Source organism: Gasterosteus aculeatus, chromosome 7, assembly GCF_964276395.1.
Source record: "Gasterosteus aculeatus chromosome 7, fGasAcu3.hap1.1, whole genome shotgun sequence".
In the NCBI taxonomy this organism is placed as follows: Eukaryota; Metazoa; Chordata; class Actinopteri; order Perciformes; family Gasterosteidae; genus Gasterosteus; species Gasterosteus aculeatus.
The window spans coordinates 2,842,108-2,865,665 of NC_135694.1; the positions used below are offsets into that span (position 1 = coordinate 2,842,108).

Genomic DNA, 23,558 nt, shown 5'->3' on the forward strand with positions numbered 1-23,558 from the left:
TAAACTGCATATATATTTATATATATAAATATATATATAAATATAAATATATATTTATATTATTATAAATATAAATAAATATATATATAAATATATATATACATAAATATGTATTTATAAATATATATATTTATATAAATAGAAATACATATCTATATCTATATAAATATGTATGTATATATTACATTACAGGTCATTTAGGAGACGCTTTTATCCAAAGCGACTTACACTTTAAACCCATGGCTTTTTCACATTTTTGCCCGGGGAGCAATTAGGGGTTAGGTGTCTTGCTCAGGGACACTTTGACATGGAACATGGGGCAGTCTGGAATCGAACCACAAACCTTGTGTTTCCCAGGACACCTTCTCTAACCCCTGCGCCACAACGACATACATGTATGTGTATATATACACATACATATACACACAAATATGTACATGTATACAAACAGTATACAGCATATTTCAGCCCCCACCTGTTTGCTGTCCTTCAACGCCCCCTTTTATTTCGAAAGCCCCGAACGGAAGTCGCCGCCGCCGCCGCTTTGCGCGCTCCCGCGGTTTGCTTCGGGTCCACTCGGCATGCCGGTGAGCGCGCTTCGCACCGGACCGCGGAGCTGCGTGTCATCGCTCGGGCGGACATCACGCGGGAGGATTTTCCACAATGTCAAACATCGCACAGCAGCGCGAGCCGCCACAACGAGAAGCGTCGCCGCGCGCTCATCCTCTGAATAATCACTTTCACCGGTTTGCTCCATGTTCCGGCACGGGATGCGCATGAGGTAAAAAAAACAACAACAACAACAAAATAAAATGGGTTACTCTGTTTTATTTTGTTATTGCTCGGAAATAAGTTATTTTAATAATAATGATTATGTGTTTAATGATAATGATTTTATGTGTTTGAATGTAACCCCCCCCCCCCCCCCCCGTGTCGTTTTTGAAAAGTTGCCCCGCTCTGACATTGAGCGTCGTACATTCGTACGTTACGTAACGCGCGTGCCGACGCCGCTGAGCAGATGTTACAGTTGTTGATGTTGCGCAAAGAAGGCATCGTCTCACCACCGAATAAGAAATGGAATGAAATTCAATTTAATTGAAAAAAATTAATTTAAAAAGGCCTGTATTATTGATAAAACATGTGTAAATAAAGTCATTACCAAGATATTATTGTTATTACAAAACGGAACCAATTACAAGAGCTTCCTTCATTTGGCTTCAAATCACTAAATGAGACAACAGAATTTAGTTTGTTAAAACAACAACGTGTCACTAGTGGATCGCCTGCACAGATGATTATCGTACATTTTCTCGCCTTTAACGAGTTGGACTCGTCGTGTCGACCTGTTACCGAGCTGTTCGTGCGCTGCAGCAGGTCTATGTGGAGCGCGTGAGCCGGGTCGGAGGTCATGCTGCGGACGGAACCTGACCCCCGCGGCCTCTTTTCCTCCGGAGAGACGTCCGACAACGACTGTGGGGTGAGGTCATTCATTTGCACCCGTCACCTGCACACCCCGGGCATCCCCATAGGGCGAAACAAGCAGACCGATCATGTTTACAGACCTTAAATATCAGTGACCCAACCACGACAGGGACGCGGGACTAACATTCGTCTGTGCGTCTCAGGGGGAAGCGAGTGGCGAGGAGGCGGATGCGGCGTGCGCGTGCGAGGCCGGCCCCTGCACCCTTTACTCGGAAGCCCACGCGCCCTCGATGGTGAGCGGGAGAAGAGCACGCCCTTTAAAGCGCGTCCTCTCCGTGAGCTCTGCAGGATCCTTCGGGCAGCTCAGTCCTCCTTGTTTTCTCTTCCCAGGATGCACCGCTGCTGTGTGAACGCTGCGGGAAAAACAGGGTGATGGTGACCCGGTACTCGGAGGGGTACGGCACAGAGGTAACTTTAACCCAGGAGCCTTCGTTTCGCTTTCTCGAGATTGACGCACGTGGAGAGCGAGCGACCAACATGGTTCATTACATCTTGGCCAAGGCCAAGAAGAATGACATCATCTATATTCCTGTCACAAACAAACCTTGGAGGCCTGAAGATTGTTTCTTTGTTTTTTTAAAGGAATATTGCAACATTTTGAGGTACAGGCCTCCCTCATTTGTTCTTTTTGTTGTTGTTGTTACTATCAAAAGAAATGAGACGGAAGCGGCCAGCGGATGAGGCGTCCGCGAGCTCATTAGTCAGAGGTGTCAGCGGATCCACGCGCGACAATAGCGGCGAGAGTGAAGAGTGACGCACGGGAACACGCGCGCAGACAAATGCCAAGCGTCGCGTTTGCAAATAGTGGAGGTCGCTGATGATTCACAGGCGCTTAAAATCAAAGCCCCCTTATGTGGGGGCAGTATTTATAAAAAGCTTTGATTCCTTTCTCTGGCAACAACGTCACAACTTCAACCAAATCTCTGATATTGTAGTTTTTACCCGCCCACGCGTGCGCACGTGATCACATTCTGAATCCATCGCTCCGCAGGAGGAGTGCGTGGTGTCCGACCCTCAGGGGGAGAGCGACGCGGACGCCGATATAGAGGACACGGATTGCAGGTTTGTCAAACACTCGCGTACGCGCACGCCACTCTCTCTCTCTCTCTCTCTCGCTCTCTCTGACCTCCTGCCCCCCACCCTCCCCCCTCCTCCCTCGCCCCCGATTGGTTTCAGACTCCAGGAGCCGGGTCCCCTCCAGCGAATCAGCTCGCGGAGACGCAAGCGTCCTCGCGTCGCGCGCCAAGACACCACCGAGAGCGAGGACGACGGCGGGCGGAGCTGCCGGACGCACCGCTGGACCCTCAGGCTGAGCCCCGCCAGGGCGCACAGCAGGACCATCCCGGAGGTATGAAAGGCTGCCAACATGGCCGACGGGCCCCCCCGACGGGCGCGGACGCGGGATTCAAATGTGCGCCCTTTCGTCCCGCAGGAGAGCGTCTCGCAGGTCAGGCCGCTGGTCATCCTGCGGCCCGGCGCCGAGGGGCCGGCGGAGCTCCCCCGAGGCTCCGGGCGCCCGGCGTCTTTGTGGCCGCCGCCCCCCTCCGTCCCGCTCGCCCTCCTCCTCCTCCTGCTGCTGCCGCTCTCCCTCGTCGCCGCCATCGTTATCGTGTCCCTCCTCCGGCCGCGGGCCGGCGCTTGAGCCGACACTTCTGCTACAGGAGGGTGGTGCCATTACGAAAAGAAAAAAAAAAGGCTCTGCACACTCCCACAATGCAGTGCGGCACAAAGATATGGTGCTTCGTAGAGGAGAGTTAGATATGTTTTAATAGACGAAGCCATCCACGTTTTATGGTGAGTTTTGTCTCAGAAAATACAGATGTTGGCTGATGTTTTGGGGGCTTTGTTCTAACCAGAGAGGAACGGGATCGGATGCATTCGTTCCCCTGCACAGACTCAGAATCTCAGCGCTCGCTTCTGCCTCGCGAAAATCTCACCTCCCGTCTCGCTTTCTCACCCCCTCCTCCTGTAAAAATAGACCCTCGACTCGTCTCACTCCTTATTCTAATGAGCCGCGGGAGGGAATCTGCAGGAGGTTTCAGGGCTTCACCGGTACGTCCGACCAAAGGGAAAAACACGCCATCGGTGGGGCAAATGGTGACGCCGCTAAAACTATGCAATACTTCTGCTCCCAGCGCAGCATCTTCAGTGCTGTCAAAAGAAGTCTCCCATTTCTTTTGGCACTGTCGTCACCCGGTGGCCCCCTCGCCTTTTCTCTTTGGAATACAGGGAGTCATGGTTTTAAAATAGAGCATGACCAAGTTGCAAAGGCAACAACACAGGAGGTGCGATGCAGCTCATGAGCCGGCAGCACATCTGTTGCTTTACTAAGCGCAGCACGTGTGCGCTTTTTCTTCTTGCAGATCCTTCTTCTTCTCCCACATCTTCCTGCACTCGTGTGTTTTCAGTTAAACATTTTGTGAAAGTTAATTTCGTTGAAGCAATTTAAACACTTTAAACCACCTCTCTCAATTGTTTACTTTTATGTTGAATAATAATACTTATGGTATATCTGTATTTATGAATTATTATTTAAGAAGATAAGTTGACACCACTCATTCCAAGCTGTTGTAATTAAAGTTTTGGCTTTTTCTGGACTGTATGTTTTACATGATGCTGTTTTTTCAAAGTTGTGATTTTTTTTGTTCCACAGTTGCTCGTATCCATGTAAATGTTCATTCCCAATCGAGTTTATAACTGTGCTTAACAGCCTGTTTGTGCCTGTCCTAAATGTCTGTGTGTTCACTGTGGTGTTTCACGGGATTCATTAAAACTATTGTATTTTGACAAGAAGAAAAGCTTTGTTTTTGCAGTTGACACACACGGTCACAACTTTAAGCTGATTTTATTACCTTCAAACAGCCCTTTGCCCCTTTTTCCAGTCGTTATGCTAAGCACAGACAGACGAATGAGGACGTCCTTTAGAGTAAAAGACGTCTTCATACAGCTTCACAAAGACCTCAATATACCAATAGGTATCAATAGACCTTCATGCTTCATCTGCTGCCTTTGAGAAGAAGAACGTGAAGAGGCATCGGCCTCTTCTCGTACCTGCGCCGTGGGATGCTCTTGAAGACGAAGGCCTGAGGAGGGGGAGGTTAGCGCTCCTCTCGTCGTCGCCATGGTAACCATCGGAGACTTAAGCAGACTTTTCATAAGTAGATCGTGAGCTGCTGCCCGGAGCGAAGGGCTCACTGTGGGCGACGATGTGAATAACAACATCTGCACATCTGCAGCGACGCGTCGAGGCTGTTGATGGAAGTCTGCTCTCCTCCGGATCACACGCGGTACTTCAGAATGTCTCAAAATGCCAAATATTCAACTCAGTGGCACATTTACTTAAATACATTCACCTTCTGCCTCTCTTGAATAATAACCTGACTCATTTGACTGCCTGTTTAAAACCTGTGTGTGTGTGTGTGTGTGCGATGCCTCGCATTAGAACGACTGTGAAAAGACCAGAGTCATTGCGTCCTCAGGTAGGAGTGTGTTGCCCACTAGTTTCATTTTCCAACTCACCCACTCACAGTGCTTCAACTTCAAAGCATCTCAATAAAAACTCTGTGCTGATAAAAAGGAAGAGCCGTTATTTCAAAGCATTTAGATGGCCGAAGACACGATCTTTAGATTTGTACCTTCAATTTTTTCATCTCCCAGGTTTCCACAACACTACTGTTGCCACTGGTTTGAAGCCAGGATTCTAATATAGCAGCAAATATCTATTCGCCGTGTAAAGATAGAGAAGAGTAAGGCATCACTATTCAACACGAATTCAGGAAGGACTTAACGCACAATTGTCTAGATGTGATGCAACTCGATGCCATTGACGCAATGTGGTACAATAAAAGGTGAGAATATATTTGTGAGGATCCATGGCGGCTATTGCACCGTGCGACTATATTTCAACTCAAGGTGACGTTGTGACCCAGCTGTTTGCTTGATCTGTCAGCACAAAGGGCAACAGGTGTGATTGGAGTTGTTTTGTTTGAGCCTCCTTTTTCCCCTCACGTCTCTCTTTATCCTTGACCCAGATTCCTGTGGTCTTGGATGTGGAGGAGCAATGTGATCCCGCTGGTGAACCTCAGAGCATTCACTACTAATCTCGGGGACATATGGTCCACGGTTGAGATGCCAAGACCCCAAAGAGCAAAGACATTTTAGTTGTCGGATGGAAAGAAATCCAGGTGCCTCGAGGTCTAGATCATTGTCTTTTATTACTTGCTTGGGTCACATCTTTAAAGTATAACTTCATACCCACTGCAGAAATAGGCAGCAAAGTAGAATCAATCTAACAGGTAACATACACACTACATATATTGAAGTGCCCCAACCTGTCACAAACCTCCGTTGGGTCTAAGCCCAGGATCCCATAAAGTCAAGCATTTAGATAACCTCGTGATAAATTACTCTGGATATAGCAACCTCCTTGGTCATATGAGTATTCGTATAGAGATCACATGCCTTCCTCAATCATGCAACACATGCAGGAGGAGGAGGGAGAGGCGGGAGAAGAACAAACACCCAACAGAACTGTCCGTAGACGGGTGAAGAGGTAAAGTGGAGCACAACAATAACAGCAGCATCCCCACAGCGGATCGCCAAGGGACCTGAGGGATCTTCTCAAGCGCATTGTCCCTGATTGACCGTTCAAGAAGTAAGCTATTGGCAATCCTTCGGTTTTCGAGAGGTGTGCATCGTTTTTAGGGATTGCAAGAGTAAACTACAGTGATCGAGGACAGAATGGCTGTAGAGGCTAATCGAGGCCTCCAGGGCTTGGATGAGTGGAGAAGACAGAGACAGACGGTGAGGGGGGGTCTGTGGATTAAAGTCGAGGAGGAGGATGAGGAAGAAGAAGTGTGGGAAGGGGAAGAGGAAGAAGGTGAGGCAGGCGAGGAGGCAGAGGAAGGGGAGGAGAGCGCAGGGCGGGAGAAGGAGGTAGAGCAGCAAGAAAGAGAGAACTATTTTGAGAGGGTGATAAAGAAAGTGGAGTTCAAGGATGAGAGAAAAGCAGTCGCAGAATCTCGGACCACAGGAGAAGAAGCGTTTAAAGTTGATCACGGTGACCTTCAGAGGCAAGAGTCCACGGACGACGACGAGGCGGACAAAGAGGCAGAGGGCAACGACGAAGATGCGATAAAGATTTACTGCAAAGATGATTATCTTACAGACCTATTCCGCAACTTGACTGAGTTCAGGGACTCCTCTGTTCTCACTGACCTCACTCTGAGCACAAAGGAGGGGGAGAGCTTCCACGTACACTCCCCGGTCCTGGCTGCTGTCAGTCTACGTATCCGAGAAAGACTTAGAAAAAGTCTTGGAGATAACGAGAGAGTAAATGAGGGAATAGATGCAAGCGTTGGAGTCCACAAGTGGTCAGTGTCTCTGGGTGCAAAGGTGGATGTGGTTGGATTGAGGGCAGTTGTGGACTTCGCCTACACTGGACTCATACCATGTTTGAACAAGAACACGTGCCACCAGATTAAGGCTGCGGCTCGAACACTGAGCGCCCCCAGGGTGCTGGATCTCTGCAAAAAAGAAGAGAAGTCCACAAAAACTGGTGGGCAGGGGAAAGAGGACAAGATCTCAGCTGCAGAACAAATGAAGGTCAGTCTTCGGTCCATCAGACAGCTGAGGACTGATAGAGTGGGCTGTGATGTCGTTCTGGAAGCTCTCAGAGGATCGCTTCACGGTGAGTAGAACAACGATGATGGACACAAGTGCGCACACTTAGCTTGTCAAGTTATGTAAGGGGCATTAACACAAATATATACATGTACTTGGGGAAATCGAATGGAGAAACAGACAAGTCATTAGATCTTACCAACTTTATTATCCATTCTTATAAACCAAGACATGAAGTCTGACACTTCAGTGTCCTGGTCTGAGTTTACTATCCATGCCAACTCCTTTATGTAAGTACCTATGCTTCTACTGATAGTTGTCTCAATGGCCAATGCAAAACACAACTTTCCCTGCCAACATGTATATTTTTATGACAATGGCTGTAAAAAACATAATAATAATACCAGCTCCGTTATAGGCCATGATTTGTCTCTCCCTGGTCTCCCAAACTAAAGTGCATTTCAGGTGACGGTCCCAAACGTGTCAGTTGCGATCACAGCGGGTCCGTTCTGTTCTCATTATCGGCCTCCCTTCAGTCCACAGGGTCATGCTGGCTGTGTGCAGCGACTACTTCCGCGGCATGTTCACGTTGGGTATGAAGGAGTCCCGTCAGCCTCGCGTGACCCTCCCCTTCCTTTTGGCATCGGAGCTGGAGGCTCTGATTGACTGCTCCTACAGCGGGGTCCTCCCCATCAGCTGGAGTCATGTCTTTGAGCTCACCATCATCGCTCTCCAGCTCCAGCACCAGCCTGCCCTCTCCTTGTCCCTTCAGTTTCTGCATCAAGAAATGAATGCTCACTCCTGCCTGGACGTGGCATCTTTTGCTGAGGCCTACGGCATGATGCAGCTTCTGGAAGTAGCGGACGATTTTGCTATGCGGCAATTCCAAAAGGTGGCGAGTATCTCAAAGTTCAAGGACCTGCCCGCCAAAAAGCTCCTAATGTTCTTGAACAGCCGCTTGCTCTGTGTCTCATCCGAACTCGATGTGTTCAAAGCAGTGGCGGCGTGGATCCTGGCGGGACCCGGAAAAAGGCGAAAGCTTGCTAAAGAACTAATGAAAACCATCCACTTTCCCTTGATGACGTTCAAGGAATTCAAAGAAGTCCAATCGATGGACATGTGGTCTGATCGCAGCCTTTCAAAGCTCTACGATGCGGTGTTTAAGGATTTCTGCTCCAGTGACAGTCAGTGCCGGATATATCTCCCCAAAGACAGTCTGGTCCTGGTTGGAGGTGACCGCATCTCTGAAGACCTGGGTACACGCAGCATCAGCAGAGATCTCTGGTTTGTGAATTCCTTGAGAAACCATGTCGGGATAAAAAAGGCCATGGAGTGGAGAAAGTTGGGAGAGATGCCAGAGCCAGAGAGGTTCTATCATGAGGTGGCTGTCCTCAAAGGACAATTGTATGTGTTTGGAGGCAAGAAGTACTACGGCATCCGCGACACCCTGAGTAATGTTTACAGGTGAGAGAGGGAATGATTAAAGTTCTAAAAAGACACGTCTCAATCACTCTTTACTCAAATTTATCCCGTTTGAAACACGTGTAGGTTTGACCCCCTTGAAAACATCTGGGAGAGACTGGCTGACATGCAGGAAAAGAGATGCTCTTTCTCTGTGGCTGTGCTGGAGGGAAGTATATACGCCATTGGTGGACACCGGGACTCTGAATATACAGAGAGTGTGGAACAATACTGCTCTACTGGAAACTCCTGGAGGTACGTTGAACAACCATCTACCAACTACAATACATCTGCATGTTTTGTAGGCACCATAAGCATACAGCACAATGTAATCTTCTCATTTGATGTATATGATGGATCCTGGGAGGTGGCATGCGCCGGACTGAACAAAGCATATTCTGTTTTAGTGTAAATAGGTTAAAAATGTGTTGTAATAGAAACCTCCTTGGAACTTAACCTTTTGAATTGCAAATATTCTGATGTTCGATTAAGAAACCTGAAGATGCAAAAAGCCAAGTGCGTAGTTTGAATGTTTTATTTCAACTAGTCTGAAAGATATCCCAAAATCTCAATATATACCAACAAACATTTTTGCCTGCATTGTTTTAAGATTAAAAAATGAATCTCTTCTCCTTTAGCTTCAGGTGGCCCTTGGATCTGCCTCTGGCTGGCCATGTAGCAAAAGTCCTACACGGGCGGATATTTGTCTCAGGGGGGCTGAGCGGGGACTACCAATGCCTCTCGTCCATGTTCACATACCACCCAGACACAGGAAGCACCTATTTGTCTAACATGGCCCACCCCCGAGCTCGTCACTGCATGGAGACGCTGGGCCAACGTCTCTACGTAGCAGGTGGGATGACCATGGACGACAACATGCGCATCGCCGACCTCCTTGCTTGCGAGGTGTACGACCCGGTGGCCGACTCGTGGACCGCCTTCATGTCTCTGCCCGTGCCGCATGTGGGAGCCGGGGGTGCAGTCTTGGAGGGGAAGTTTTACGTGCTGGGGGGATACAGCCAGGTGGACTACAGGGACACCGTGACGGTCCATCGCTATGATCCTGGCCCACAGAGGTGGGAGAACATGGGCCAGATGCCCGGGCCCAACAACGACATACGAGCATCTGTGCTGTGTTTGCCCCCCGACCTCGGCTTGTAAAACTCGGCGACATACACATGTGATCATATGTTACGTTGCAATTTGAAAAATACATTAGTATCACATCTGAATAAAGGTTGATTTATATTACACAGTACATCAGGTAAACCTTTTGGCATGCATACAGTAAGATAGCAAAAGTGCATTTTTGGTGCTGTGTATTAGAACAAACTGTGCGGTGTTTGTCACTGTGATGGAACTATTGTAACAGTTTGGGATGAGATGTATATCAGTACGACAATCCTTTGTGCAAACACCGACTACGGACACAGGATGGAGCTGCTCCCTCTTCACATGCTTATAGTGTGAAGTCAGTGAACACATTGGTCATTGCACGAGGAAGAGAACTCCAGAGGACAAACGTGAATCTTGATCTTATAGTTCAATTTCAGACTACGTTTTGCAGCCTTCAGGTGTTTTCATTTCACTGACTGTATATGGGAAAACATTGGTTAAAAAAACAGTCTCTTACAGAATCTGGTCTTTTGATTCTATTGTTTATTCATTCCACCCATCTGACAATAACTATAAATTATTTTCTTTCCCGCTGCAACACATTTGCTTACGTATAGAACTTTGGTAATAGAAAATGTCTGTTGGTTTTTAAACATTCTTCAACAGTCATTAAAGTCTGAAGTGCTCGGGCAGTCGGAGCAGACAGGCCCGTATGTCGGTAACAGCCCCGGGCAGTTTGCCCATGTTCTCCCATCGCTGCGTGCTGGGTTCGAACCGGTGGACCAGTCCAGACTCACTGCAATATTCCTGGCAGTACCCTCCCAGGACGTATATCTTCCCCTCCAGGATGGCTGAGGCCGCCCCCACATGGGGCAGAGTCAGAGACGCGAAGGCAGTCCAGGAGTCGGCCACAAGATCGTACGCCTCACAGAGTAGCTGGTTGGTGTAAAACTTCCCCAGGTTACACAAGCCACCGGCGACGTAGAGACGGCCTTGCAGGGTCTCCATGCAATGCTGTGCCCGGTCATGGGTCATGTCTGCCAGGGAGGTGGTGCCTCTTTCTGGGTGGTACAGGAACATGGAAACCAGACACACGTACTTGCAGTCGAAACCGCCAGAGATGAATATCGCTTCATCCATGGCGGTGACAGCATGGCCGCTCAGAGCCCGGTCCAGAGGCTGGACAAAGCTGGCGTCATGGAAGAAGAGGCATCAGACAGGGAGGGCAGAATGTAAAAATATATATTTTCACATAAATATACATATAAAGCATAATTCCTACCATAAATGTACATGCAATATACATGCTGATTTAGTCACAATGGGGACATCTAGTGGCCAGTATTTGTTGTTGGATTTGAATGACGTAAAAGATAGAAACTAACATCTCCGCTTCTTAATATTGTGAGAGATTCACATCAAATTTTAAGCCGTGGTAAAGCAAGGCAGCAAGGCAATAGGATTCCATGAAACATATTCTACTTCAAGCGTAACATGACTCAACTTACCTCCAGGAGTCAGTGCCTGGGTCGTACATCTCAACGCTATCTACGTTGGTGTTGATCTCCTTGTCTCCACCAATGGCATACAGAAGCTTGCCGTGTACCACCACTGAGAAGTTGCTTCTAAATTCCTGCATGTCAGCTAGCCTTTTCCATCTGTCATGCACGGGGTCATAACTATAGCATGTGTGCAATGAAAGAAAAAGATCGAAAAGTTCAGACCCCAGCAGAGCATTGGTGGGACAATTTAGTCTATTCAAAGCTAGGGGATGATATTTGTCCATCAGCTGTTTGCTTACCTGTAGGCAGATTTCATCATGTCATCCTTGCAGTAGGAGTAACATCCTCCAAAGACGTACAACTTACCGACCATTGCTGCTATTCCATGCCTGAACTTTGGCCTGTCTGGCATCTCACTCAGCCTCCTCCACTCGATCGCCTTCACCAACCCTGTGCTGCTGCGTAAGGAGTTTGCAAACCACAGATTCCTACTTGGAAGGCGCTGTCCCACATCTGGGTTCAACTGGTCCCCCCCGACCACAACCAGGGTCTCTTTGGGACGTCGGACCCGGCCCTGATCGTGGGTTTCTGATAGGCTGAAACCAAATTCCTTGAGTGCTGGACCATAGAGTTCCATCTCATTGTCTCCATTACCCTCCATGCGTAGGTTAACGGCCCTGACCTCCCTGAACTCTCGAAAGGTCATGAGAGGGAACCGGACTCCGGTCATCAGTACACCAGCTTTGCCCAACCTCTCCTCAGGATCAGCCTCGATCCAAGAGATTACGGCCCGAAACACAGCCAGCTCTGAGGGCACGCACAGACCATCGCAAAGAAGGATCTCCAGAAGCTTCTCCGCAGATAGATCCAGAAACTTTGACGTGGCAGACACCTCCCAGAAGTTCCTCAGCACAAAGTCATTGGCTTCCTCAAGCAACTCTGACATCTGGTAGGCATCAGCAAAAGATGCCACATCCAGGCAGGAGCTTGCCTCCATTTCCTGCCGCATGAATCTGAGGCAGAGCGAGATTGCAGGCTGGAACTGAAGCTGGAGGGCAGTGCAGGATATCTCGAAGCCCCAGCTAAGTGAAAGGGTCCCACTGTAGGAGCAGCTAATCAGAGCATCCAGCTCAGAAGGTGACAGGAAAGGAAGGGCAATACAGGTCTGATTGGATTCCCTCATCCCGCAGGTGAACATGCCTCGGAAGTAGTCACTGCTTGCTGCCAGGACGACTCTGTGGACTAGGAGACAGACAAAGAAGAGCTCAGTTAATCAACATCAAACAACGAACTACCAGATACAAATTACTTGACTGTACACTAACCATGGAATAAAGCATCGTCCACTTTCAAGATCACATCACATCCAACACCATCTGCCCACAGCTGCTTAATGGACTGAAGAGTAATCTTCATCTGTTCTAGGGCAGATACGTTTCTCTCTTCCTTCTCAGGACTCCCGTCTTCTTTCATCTCCTCCTCCTGGTTGCAGAGATCCAGCACTCTAGGCACGCCCAGAGCTTGAGCAGCAGCCACAACGGAGGACAGGTTGTCGTTGTTGAGAGACGATACAGCTCCAGTGTAGGCAAACTCCAAAATTGCCTGTAGCCCGACATGATCGACCCCAGGAGACAGAGACAGTGAGTGCCTCTGGACTACTGCGTTATTCTCGTTGTTTTCATCCCTCAGCCTCTCACGGAGGAAAGAGCTGACGGCAGCAAGAATAGTGGCGTGTACGTCGAAGCCGTTCCCGCTGGCAGTGGTTAGAGTCAAGTCTGTGAGGAGAGATGCATCCCAGAATTCCTTCAGGGCAACGAACACCTCTTTGGGGTGGGTGTCACTGCGGTAGGGAAGGACTTTATCACCAAGTCCTTCACCCCAAGATGCAGTCTTTCTCACGTGCTGTCCATTTCCTTCAAGATTAGCACCATTTGCCCCGAACTCCGAATCCTGTCTCCTACCCCTCAGACCCATCAGCCCCATCCTGGAGTCATTGTACGCCACAATCCTCATAAGTTCATGATTGTCCTGTTCAATTTCTTCTCCTCCACCTTCTTCAATCACCCGTTTCCTCTTCTCCTTCTCTCTCCTCCATCTCTCCTCCCATTCTTTTGGAAGGAAATCCCTAGAAAGCTCCATGCTGGGCCCTAATACTACTTTCTCGGGTATTTTTTAGGTACTGTTGCCGTCCAGCAACATTTTGAAGTATCTCGTCTTTCTTATATTTTTCTTCCTGCCTTTACAGATCTTTCTGACTGTCCTGACTCTCTCATAGACTTAATGTCGGTCAATGCATAAACAGCAGCTATTCATAGCTGCTGGGTCAGGCGGATTCAGTTTCAACCAGACCTCGGCACTCAGAGGAAGAAAGTAGAGTCAATATAGACTGCAATTAGTGTTCATTTCAAGTGAAATGTCAATGACACAATTCTGAACAATAAGTCGAGTATACTGATTTTATTGAAGAGTATCTTATATAATGTTGAGTTTTTAAATATTTCTGTAGGAAACATTACAGAATTTTCTTCAATTGAATTTGAACAATAGTGAAAAGATTCATAGCATTCATGTTCTGTTTGTCAGCTCAAACTTAAGTGATTTTTATTGTAGCTTAACAGATGCATGTTACAGAACATTTAAAGCAATAAGACTGGTATCTGTTACTTAATTCAACGTTTTATATTTCAATAAAAACTATTGAAATATTGTTTTTTCTGGTATACATCTTAATTTTCAGTACTTTTTCCACCACCATTATTTTCTGTCATAATGTACCACATATATCATATTTTAATATTCAAGTCATTATGTCTTTTATTCATGATGGATTCAACAATGGATGTGGTTATAAAAACACGCTCCTGTATTCTTTCACAATTCGCAGAAAATAATTTCTGAAATATATTTTCTTTGGATTCTTCTGTTACAATTTACTTTGCACTCACTCGAACCACAGCTCTTTATCCAAGCAGTACAACTACTGTTTGACCTCTTGTAATAAACCTATTACTGTGGCACAGATGGATTAAACCCTGCTTGTTAAATGTTGAGAATGTTAAGCTCATTCAGTTTTTGAATTAATGAATTATTAAAATGTCTGCTGTTATATTTTATGTAATAATAATAATTGCAATTCAATGAATAATACGCAGAGAACAAACAAGTTGTATTACATCATTAAAAAGAGGAATACCTCTGTCCCAATTATATATTAACCAACAACAGAAAATATATGATTACACAATAACTTTCCAAGAACAAAGTTTGCCAAATCGCAATGATTAAGCACCAGTTAACAGGAGCAATAATACCCAGGGGGAACAAAAGAAAGCATTAACTGACAGCAGAAATTGTCTTTATACCATTAACCAGCGCATGGTCAAACCGCGGCTCTCCTCATTTTCTCTCATGTGAAGGTGATGAGGTACTCCGGATAGGCCTGGTCATCGTGGAAGATCACAAACATGGTGGGCTGCTGCTGGTTGTCCACCAGGCTGTCGAAGCAGTCGGTGGGGTCGCCGCCTCGAGCAGGGGTCTTCTTCATGGAAGGTTCACCGAGCGTGTAGCGGCCGGTCAGGACACGAGCCACGTAGAGCCTCCTCAAACCCGACGCGTCCGCTGGGCAGTATCTCGATGCCGAATATTCTGCATTGACCGCAAAGTAAACTCCCTTCCCATACAGGACTAGATGGAAGTACAAAAAAAGGGACAATTGGAGACTCTCCATGTAAAAATATGTCAGACTAGTGGAAGAAAAAAAAAAGAAGCTGAATACATATTTTGGTTCTTTTTTAATGCTCTGCCTGTCTTTGTCTCTATAGTTTTTTTAAATTTACGAGCAGTTAGCATTAGTGTAGATACCCTCATTTAAACTTCAGTAGCACCTTGGGAATGTGCCCTCCTTGGTAATTACAGAGCGATTTGGTAATTTCCTTCATAAAAACATGGGGAAATAAAACAGAAACAGAATTGTTTAATTCCTGGAGTGTTACAAGGAAGCATACAGTGATAATCCCATAATCCCGTGGTAAAGATCAGGCCAACTAGGCTCATTGCAAGAGGATATTTGTAGGTTAAAGATGAACTCCTACTCGTCTCCTCTCTGCTGGCATGTGACGAAGCTGCTTACCCCTATCTCCTGCGTAGCTCCTGTTGAATCCGCTTCTCTCGATGCAGTGAGACGACTCTGCCGAGGTGCCGTGGTAGAGAGACATCTCCCCGAGGTCTGCCGGGTCGTTCTTTTTAGATATGCGCTGCTTACACACAGAATAGGCATTCCACAGGTGGTAGTTCTGCAACCGCTCGATCTGAAATCAGAAGGCGATCAATGACTCGTCCTGCACTGCGGATCTTTTAGATGTTTTTGCGCGTCATCGTGGTCACTTTTTGGATGTTGCGTTGAGCCGTTCTGACGAAGTCCCCGGCTACAGCCTGGTACTCTGCTGAGTTTTGGTTCAGCGTGACCTTTTTGAACACGTCTCCATGCATCGGCTCCCATTGTGCTGGCAACTCAAAAGCTGAAGTAGAAGTCACATGGTTAGACATTAAAAAAAGTAGAGAGAGTGTTGTAGAATCTATCTATCTAAGTACAACTACAAAATGTGACGTACGCGATTCAGACTCCATCCGTTTCACCTCGTACACGTCGCCCGTTTGCCAATTGGTGGCTTCTCGTGCGCTCAGGTTGACTTTCAACACCCCGCCGTCCTGTGACGTCACATCTACGGACACCTTTTGCGTCAGGTGAGCGTCCTCCAGCAGGTAGTTGTCGTGCAGGCTGAGCTCCCGCCAGGTTCCATTTTTCTCCCGAATCGACCACTGCACGACCAAAGCGTACATGGCTTCTTCTTTATGTTGGAGTTCTCTGTAAAGGGCCTTTTGGGCTGCTCGGTTTACAAGTTCAACGACGGCCGACACCTCCTCTGGGAGGCCCGTCAGCACGTACACCTCTTCCCCCGACCCCGACGGATCGACAGCTCCACCTCTGGCAGCATTTCCTCCCCGGTTGCTGTTCTCACCCGGGGGAATTAGACGCCTCCTGCACTCCAGGCTTATACCCGAGACTTTGACCTTGGCCTGCACCGCCTCCAGCTCCATCCCATCGAGCCTGGATACATGATCTACATCCACCTCTCTCACTACCAGCTGCTTCTGCAGAATCCCCTCCAAGTTTTTTTGGACTGTGCTGATGGTCTCTCGGCCACAACTGATCACGCTCATTACAGCTGGCGGGGGCTTTGAGGACATGAAGGTTTGGCATTGAGGTGTTGAAGTTTTGGGGGTTCTTGCCAACCTCTTAAGTAATTGTTTAGCTTTTTCTAAAAAAAATGGAGACACAACATTTCATCAGTTATTTAAGCTGAGGCAAATAAGTCGGTGAAAACATTATGTGCCAGAAATTTATCAATAACTGTAATTTAATTTAACAAAGTTCACATTAGCTAGTTTTCATTGAGAATAACCACTTAAAGTAAAACTGATGACTAATCAGCCTCAGCTGAAACTTGCGTTTAGTGCTAATTAACAAAAGTTTGAATGTTACTAAGCCCACAAACTTAAAAATTAAACTGATATCAAGCAGCTACAATGTTCAACATTTTTGAACTTGATACATGGAAACAAACCTTTAGGACCGAGGGGTCGAACTCGTCCAAAGCGTTTCTCCAGCTCTGACCTTCAAAAAGACATTACAGGACGGGAAGTTTGGAACAACGCAACCCGTGATAAAAAATAGTAACATTTCTCTTTTTTGTATGAGTGACATTTATGTCTGACCTGAAAGCTCGAAAGACCAATGGTTGGAGGATGACAATGCGGATGAGTGTGAGGGAATGTGGTTTCATTTTGCTGATAGCTGAGGTCATGCCATCCAGCATGGCGTTACAAGCTTCTTCAAAGTTCATACCAGCCTCACCTGATGGGACGTGCAACGAAGGATCAGATAATGATGCCATTGTTCTTATGGCCATTTTAGTCACTGTTTCCTGATTATCCTTTTAGACGAATGGATCCATTACAAATATATACCTGAATAGGTTTGCTTCACATGTTATTGTATCCATTTATACCTGAGACTTTTAATCAAGCTTGGATGTAAACCTCAACCTACATTAATGTGGTAAAGACAAATCTGGTGAGGCCCTTAATGAACAAGTACACATATACACACACGTTCACACAGTACAAACCAGTATTGATGGCTGGGAAGGCCACTGAGCTGTAGCCTTTGCTCTCACACTGCTTCAGTATCTTTTTGCTTTTCTTCCGGATAACTTGAGTGTCACACTTGAAGCTTGCATGAATGATTTCCCTGCAGGCAAGCAGGCCGGGCCCCGTGGTGCACATGCAGTCTGGTGGAATGCCCACTGACGAAAGACATGAAAACATATGTCATCGTGAACAAAACCCAGAATTTATTTGTGTATAAGATTCTGGTGGAAGAAAATGTAAAACACATTTAATTAAAACCTCTCGAAAATAGGCAATAGTAAATTATTATATAATATGAATTATTAATTAATTTGAGTGTCCATCTTTTACCGTCTCATTAAACCACTACTGAGTAATGTGCATATCCATGAATTCCTTTTTTTCTTTTTCTTTCCTTCTCCAGGCTTACTTTGTGCCAGCTATGCTTGGACATCGGGCCCTGCTGCAGTCACGATGGCCTTAGACACACCTGTGGAGTTTGTGAACACACAGTGGAATGCAGGACCTCAAATATCTATATAATGTACACATAACAGAAAAAGGACACCGGTCTGAGTTGCTGTAGTTCTCTGCGTGTACATTTAAAATCAATCAAAACAATTTGAAATCATACCAGAAAGAGATTTCTTGGAGAAGTCAGTTGTGTTGATAATGGCATCAACGCTCTCATTAATGATGTCACCACGGACCATCTGAAGCTTGACTCCGCCCAGCATGGCTGTGACCTCATTATTGGTTTGGGGGACACAGCAGTAAAAGGCCGCTAAATAAAGAAAAATTTAAAAATTAAGTACAGATTTGATTTAATATTTTCAAATAAATCTGCATTCATATTTTAATATTAACAAAATATCATCTTGCTGTGTAACGGTTGTTCCTACTTGCATTATTGTTTTTCACAGCTGACAGGCCGTCACAGCGAGTCTCTGGCATGCTCTTACTCATATAGTGCCACCCCCAGTGGACTGATTAAGAATAGCAACTACTTTTGTAGAAAAGCAATTCATGTCTTTCTGTAAGTTACACACTAGCAAAGTCACCCGGCGGGCCGGATTTGGCCCGCGGGCCGTATGTTTGACATGCTTGATTTTGACCTTTATCAGCATCTTCTGTGAATCCTCCGACACGCAGGGTTTCCTGGGCAGACTGGAAGGCCTGTAGTGGTGAAGTGAAGCATTCAATTCCAGTTCACAAAAACTACACTCCCTTTTTGTCACAAGGCACCGCTATTCCATTATCTTTACCTTCCTAGAATCTTTGTCGGTGGGGTGGATGACAAAACGAACCAGGAGAAATGTTCTGGCGACCCGGTCCTGTTTAAATGTACGGACCTCCTCGAGTAAAACCTTGGATGCCTGGCTGTGTGGAAAACGCAGGGCAACACCAGTCCCAAGGACAGGGAAGGCAACTGAACTGAAGCCTTTGATGTTACAGGAAGTTAAAACCTTTCTGATGCCCTGTCTCAGCGCCTGGAAGATTGAATGATTATAAAGGGTTACTAAAGAAACAAAAATGCACAGACACAGTCAAGACAAACCTGATTGCACAAAAACCTACAAGGACATATTTAACACACAAATTCACCTGGATGGCAACTCCATGTTGATTGTTATCCCAGGGAAGAAGGTTGAGGAAGAACACTCCTTTAGATTGAAGGCTAGGCAAGCCCACCACCAGGACCGTGTCACCAGGCAAAGTTGCCCCTCCTGCTTCCTTATGAAACCCTGCAGTCAGCTGAGGTCCAACCATTTGCGACAAAATTGATCCAACACGAGAAGAGGTGGGATTATGGCCAACCATAGGGGTTACCAGGCAATCCACCTAGGAGATTACAACAAAACAATGTAATTCCGGTTAACACTTAAATGTTCCTTACCACCAGTGTTTTACCAAGAAAGTAGATTCGACCTGGTACCCAGCCACTGCAGCAGATTAGCTTGTGAAACAACATTAATCAATTACAACATTTACAACAATTTAGCTTAGTTTCACCTGCTGGGTCTCCAAGGATCCCTGAACGATCTCCACAAGGACGCCATCTTCAGGAGCTCCAGCAGTGGCTCCCATTTGAAACCCAGGATCTCTGGGTACCTTGCTTCCGCTACTCATCCCGTGGAGATGGCGGTCACATGCTTCCTCCATAGCCCTGACCACCTCTACTCTGGTATCAATCAGAATGATTCTACTCAGGCTTCGCCCTCCCTGACCGGCAAACTTCTTAACAGCAGTTACAATAGCGTCAGAGCACAGTGCGACAGGTACACCAAACACACCCGAGCTGATGCACGGGATGGCTATTGACCTGGACCCCATCGACTCTGCTGAATTCAGAGCAAACTGGATAACTGTTTCCAGTAAGATCCTCTCTCTGCCACCTGATTTTCCTCCCACAGGCCCAACAGCATGCAGCAGACTTTTGCAATTTAAGTTCCCCCCTGTGGTGGATACTACACGACCTGTAGGAACTTTCCCCCACTTCTTCACTAAAGCTCTGCACTCCTTCTGCACCTCAGGGCCACCTGCTTTACTTAAAGCAGCAGCGACCCCTCCAATGTGCTCCAGATCTTCATTGGCAGCGTTCACCAGGACATCAGCTTCCTGTTTGCTGATGTCACCCTGACACACCAGCACCTGGAACCCATCACGAAGGCTGTAGCTAGCAACTGTTGTGTTTACTTCACTTAGTCCTGCACCGGATGCCAAAATCTGTCTTGTAGCGTGAGGTTGTTCTTGAAGCTGTATGAGACACTTCTGAGAATCAGCAACACTTATAATGGCATCTCTTCCAGAGGCACTTTCGAAATACCTTACTGCCCCTGGTAGAGCAATGGTCACTCTATCCTGCACAAGGGTTTGCAGAAATGGACCAAGCCTGTTACTGACCTCAGACACCTTTCCGGGTGAACCTTTCAGGACTACGGTGGGCTGAGATGAAGATGTTAAAGGATAGATTGTGACCCCTGAAATATCCAAATTATTCAGCTTCATTAATTGTGGTAAGAGTTTGACTAAGTCTGGGTAAGGAAGCTTGACTTGGCAATCGACAATGCTAAACTCGTCCGAAATAAACTGGATGACAACTTGATTCAGCTCTTGAACTTCTTTGGTGTGGCCCAGTAGACACACCATGCTGTCGGGGCCAAACACAACCTCAGCCCTGTGTTGGCCCTGGTTCATCTCAATTGTCTTTAGCTTTTCACAAAGATCAGCTGGTAGAGAGGAGCAGATAGGGATATCAATCTTGACTTCCTTGAACATTTCTTGGAATCTTTTTTCCAAGTCATCCAGTTTATCAGCAGAGACAGCAAAGAAACGTACCTCTGTGTCTCGTAATTCTATTTCCACATTGCCACCAACCCCTAAAAAGTCCCCTAGCACACCTGGGCCGCTGTATGCCTTTTTTAGGAAGGCCAAAAGACGTGGGCTTATGTCAGAAACAGTTCTTTCTAGAACGCGGTTCTCGTGCTGAGAGATACAATCTCCAGCCTTAAGAATCTCGTCAACAGAACCTTCCAAAACTATTTGACCTGCAGCTCCCTCCGTGGCCTTCACTTCGGGAAAATCTTGTCTCAATCTTTGCTCAATGTCTTTCCAGAGGAGGCGGAGCTTGGCCTCACCCAGTCGACGGGTGCTCTTTTGCTTCATGTGACCTGGCCGTTGTTTAACATGCGAGTCATCGATGTCGTTCAACCTGGCGTTCACTTGAGAACGCTCCCCAACCACAACGACCATCCCAACCTCACTGTACACCTTCACCTCACCTGTGGCCTGACGAGAGGCGCCGGGCTGAAGTAAAGCTTTAACCTTGTGAGGGTCCGCCTCATAATGGCACAGGTAGCCATCAAAGAGTTTGTCTACCTCGGCTTTCCAATTACTGACTGGAGCACCAGCTTGAGCTAACCGGCTAACTAGAACCCGGTCCTCCTCTGGGTACAGCTGGGCCGAGCAGGCCACAGAGGCCAGTCCCCTTTCTAGTTCTTTCATAGCAGGGGGGCACTCAGTCAGATAACGCAGCAGGTGAGGATCATGTCGCAGTTCATATTCTTCGTCACTTGTTAGCCGGCTTGAGGTCAGACTGGACGGCTGTGTCTGCTGTTGGAAGGAAATATGTTACATCGACTTTGGACTTCAGTATATAACAACATTTGGAAAGAGTTATTGATCTTGACTTATTGATGTTCATTCCAGACACTTAACTTCAAGTGCTAAGTTCTAATACTTAATGTCATTCAACCATAATTTGGACACACACCCTAAAAAATAAAAAAAATGTAATTATTCAAATCACTGTGGTCTGATTAAGTGCGTGTAATACGTTACGACGCTAATACCAGAGCTATTAGAAGCAGTTGGACATGAATTATCCCACATAGTGTATTGTGCAACAGTTTCTCCAAGACACTATTTTAGAAGACTTTCCACTCTGACCTGTGACGATGTCGGGTCCAATTTTGTGATGGGAGGGTCGGTGGAAGGTCCCGGGGTGCTTCTCACAGTCAGCACCAGAGGAACCCCCCCGAAGTCCAACACATGTACAGATTTCTGTAGGACTCTTTCCTGATCTGAGACAAACAAGGATTTGTTACGTAGTAGGGATTTGAATAGATCACTGAAGGTTCCTTTCAGGCACAGGCCCGGGGGCACATTGGGTTAGAGGCCCTCAGTGAACCATAATCTTCAATCTTTGGCCCTTTCTCAACATGCGTCCTTGTGTGGACTCGTACAACATCAGTCGCACCCGAGTACTCTTCAAAGTGAAAGTTTATCTACAGTGTGCAGGCTTGTTATTGTCTATCATTGTGCATTAAAAGTAACAATGTTTTAATTAAAGGACTGTAACATGGGGGTCATCAAGACTCTAAACCGGCATTTAATAGTGGTGGAAAGTCAAAGTAAATGTACCCGAGTGCTGTTCTTGAAGGTTAAGGGGAATATTTATCTTCATATTTATTTTAAATGAAAAACAAAACCTTCATAGTTAAATACGTAACAGTCATGAACTGTATTAAAATTTATTACATTACATTACATGTCATGTCATTTAGCAGACGCTTTTATCCAAAGCGACTTACATTACACTTTTAAACCCAAAGCTTTTTTCACATTTTTGCCCGGGGAGCAATTAGGGGTTAGGTGTCTTGCTCAGGGACACTTCGACGTGGAACATGGGGCAGCCTGGAATCGAACCAACAACCTTGTGCTTCCCAGCACACCTTCTCTAACCCCTGCGCCACGACGACCCCTTATTAGCAAGACCAGCTGACGCAGTGACGTCATCAGGCCAGCTGCTGTTCCGATTGCGGAAGTTAAAGCCCAAAAAGTCCACTGAGACACAAAAGGACATACAGAGAAACCCAAACTGCTGCACGCATCTGGTGTGTCAGATTCCACACATGCCTGTACTAGGTGTGTCGTCTTTTCACGTGCATCGGAATGTACAGGTCCGAGGGAGAATCGGGCCTTTCCTTTAACGAGCGCTCGTCAGAGTGGATGCGAAACTAAAATAGACGATGAATAGACGATCTTTGTCAAAAGTTAAAGCAAAGTTCGGATGTGTCCGTTTCATTCAAAAAAACACACACATTACGAAGTGCACGGGTGGAGCGTATTTCTTACCCTCTCTTTTGTTGAAGGAGATGCTGTACACGTCACCGTGGACGTTGGTTATGGAGCCGCAGTCTCCACCTCCGGACTTGCGCCTCACGTGAAAGTACCTCTCGGTTTTCTTCTGCCTCTCTCCGTCCAGACCGGGGCAGTCAAAGAAGACGGGGTACCGGTGAACGTCCTCCATGGCGACGGCCGGCAGAAAGGACCGCACAGGTGTGATCACTTGTTCTCTTTCTTTGGAACAGCCACCAGGAATGTGGCAGAGCCTCTTTAACAGCGCGAAAGTAGCGAAAGTGAAAGTAAATGTACCCGAGTGCTGTTCTTAAAGGAATATTTCTCTTCATATTCGACGCAAACTGTCTCACAAGTGGAAAACATTGTAAAGTTGAACAGTGTGTTGCATCTAGAGGGAGCAGACATTTTAATATAATATCCATGTGATTTTTGCTGGTATAATCATGGAGGACCGTTGTGTTCCTGTTACCTTGCAGAGAGCAAGTCACTTCTTTATCCACTTGATGAAAAAAATAACATCCATCATAAATACACTGAACACCA

The 23,558-nt window shown here is 46.6% G+C and overlaps 4 protein-coding genes across 6 annotated transcripts; 2 read left to right on the forward strand and 2 right to left on the reverse strand.

The window, feature by feature from the left end:
- Nucleotides 1-563: 563 nt before the first annotated feature.
- Nucleotides 564-4,280, forward strand: LOC120821885 (uncharacterized). 3 transcript variants are annotated; one of them, XM_040180955.2, is made up of 7 exons: nt 564-781; nt 1,372-1,477; nt 1,626-1,715; nt 1,813-1,890; nt 2,474-2,544; nt 2,659-2,830; nt 2,915-4,280. In XM_040180955.2, the coding sequence occupies exons 2-7, from the start codon at nt 1,409-1,411 to the stop codon at nt 3,122-3,124; spliced, it is 690 nt and encodes a 229-aa protein (XP_040036889.1). In that variant the 5' UTR covers nt 564-781; nt 1,372-1,408; the 3' UTR covers nt 3,125-4,280. The 3 variants fall into 3 exon arrangements, with proteins under 3 accessions (XP_040036889.1, XP_040036893.1, XP_040036892.1); XM_040180959.2 differs by having other exon boundaries at nt 569-781; nt 1,375-1,477; XM_040180958.2 differs by having other exon boundaries at nt 611-781; nt 1,325-1,477.
- Nucleotides 4,281-5,678: 1,398 nt separating this feature from the next.
- On the forward strand, nt 5,679-10,277 carry LOC120821863 (kelch-like protein 33). The gene is made up of 4 exons (XM_040180922.2): nt 5,679-7,171; nt 7,641-8,568; nt 8,653-8,820; nt 9,204-10,277. Exons 1-4 carry the CDS (start codon nt 6,223-6,225, stop codon nt 9,724-9,726), a joined length of 2,568 nt encoding a protein of 855 aa, XP_040036856.2. The 5' UTR covers nt 5,679-6,222; the 3' UTR covers nt 9,727-10,277.
- On the reverse strand, nt 10,267-13,626 carry LOC120822499 (kelch-like protein 33). The gene is made up of 4 exons (XM_040182247.2): nt 12,509-13,626; nt 11,483-12,425; nt 11,190-11,360; nt 10,267-10,870 (listed from the first exon to the last, which is right to left on the reverse strand). Exons 1-4 carry the CDS (start codon nt 13,320-13,322, stop codon nt 10,351-10,353), a joined length of 2,448 nt encoding a protein of 815 aa, XP_040038181.2. The 5' UTR covers nt 13,323-13,626; the 3' UTR covers nt 10,267-10,350.
- A 132-nt stretch (nt 13,627-13,758) lies between these two features.
- LOC120821858 (protein mono-ADP-ribosyltransferase PARP14) lies at nt 13,759-23,528 on the reverse strand. Its single transcript, XM_040180915.2, is given in 15 exon segments — nt 13,759-14,867; nt 15,313-15,490; nt 15,567-15,700; nt 15,794-16,501; nt 16,808-16,857; nt 16,959-17,097; nt 17,372-17,548; nt 17,803-17,862; nt 18,007-18,156; nt 18,488-18,548; nt 18,638-18,862; nt 18,978-19,214; nt 19,386-21,485; nt 21,822-21,955; nt 23,010-23,528. Coding segments are annotated over 15 exon segments (4,806 nt in total). The 5' UTR covers nt 23,185-23,528; the 3' UTR covers nt 13,759-14,589.
- Between the last annotated feature and the right edge of the window lie 30 nt (nt 23,529-23,558).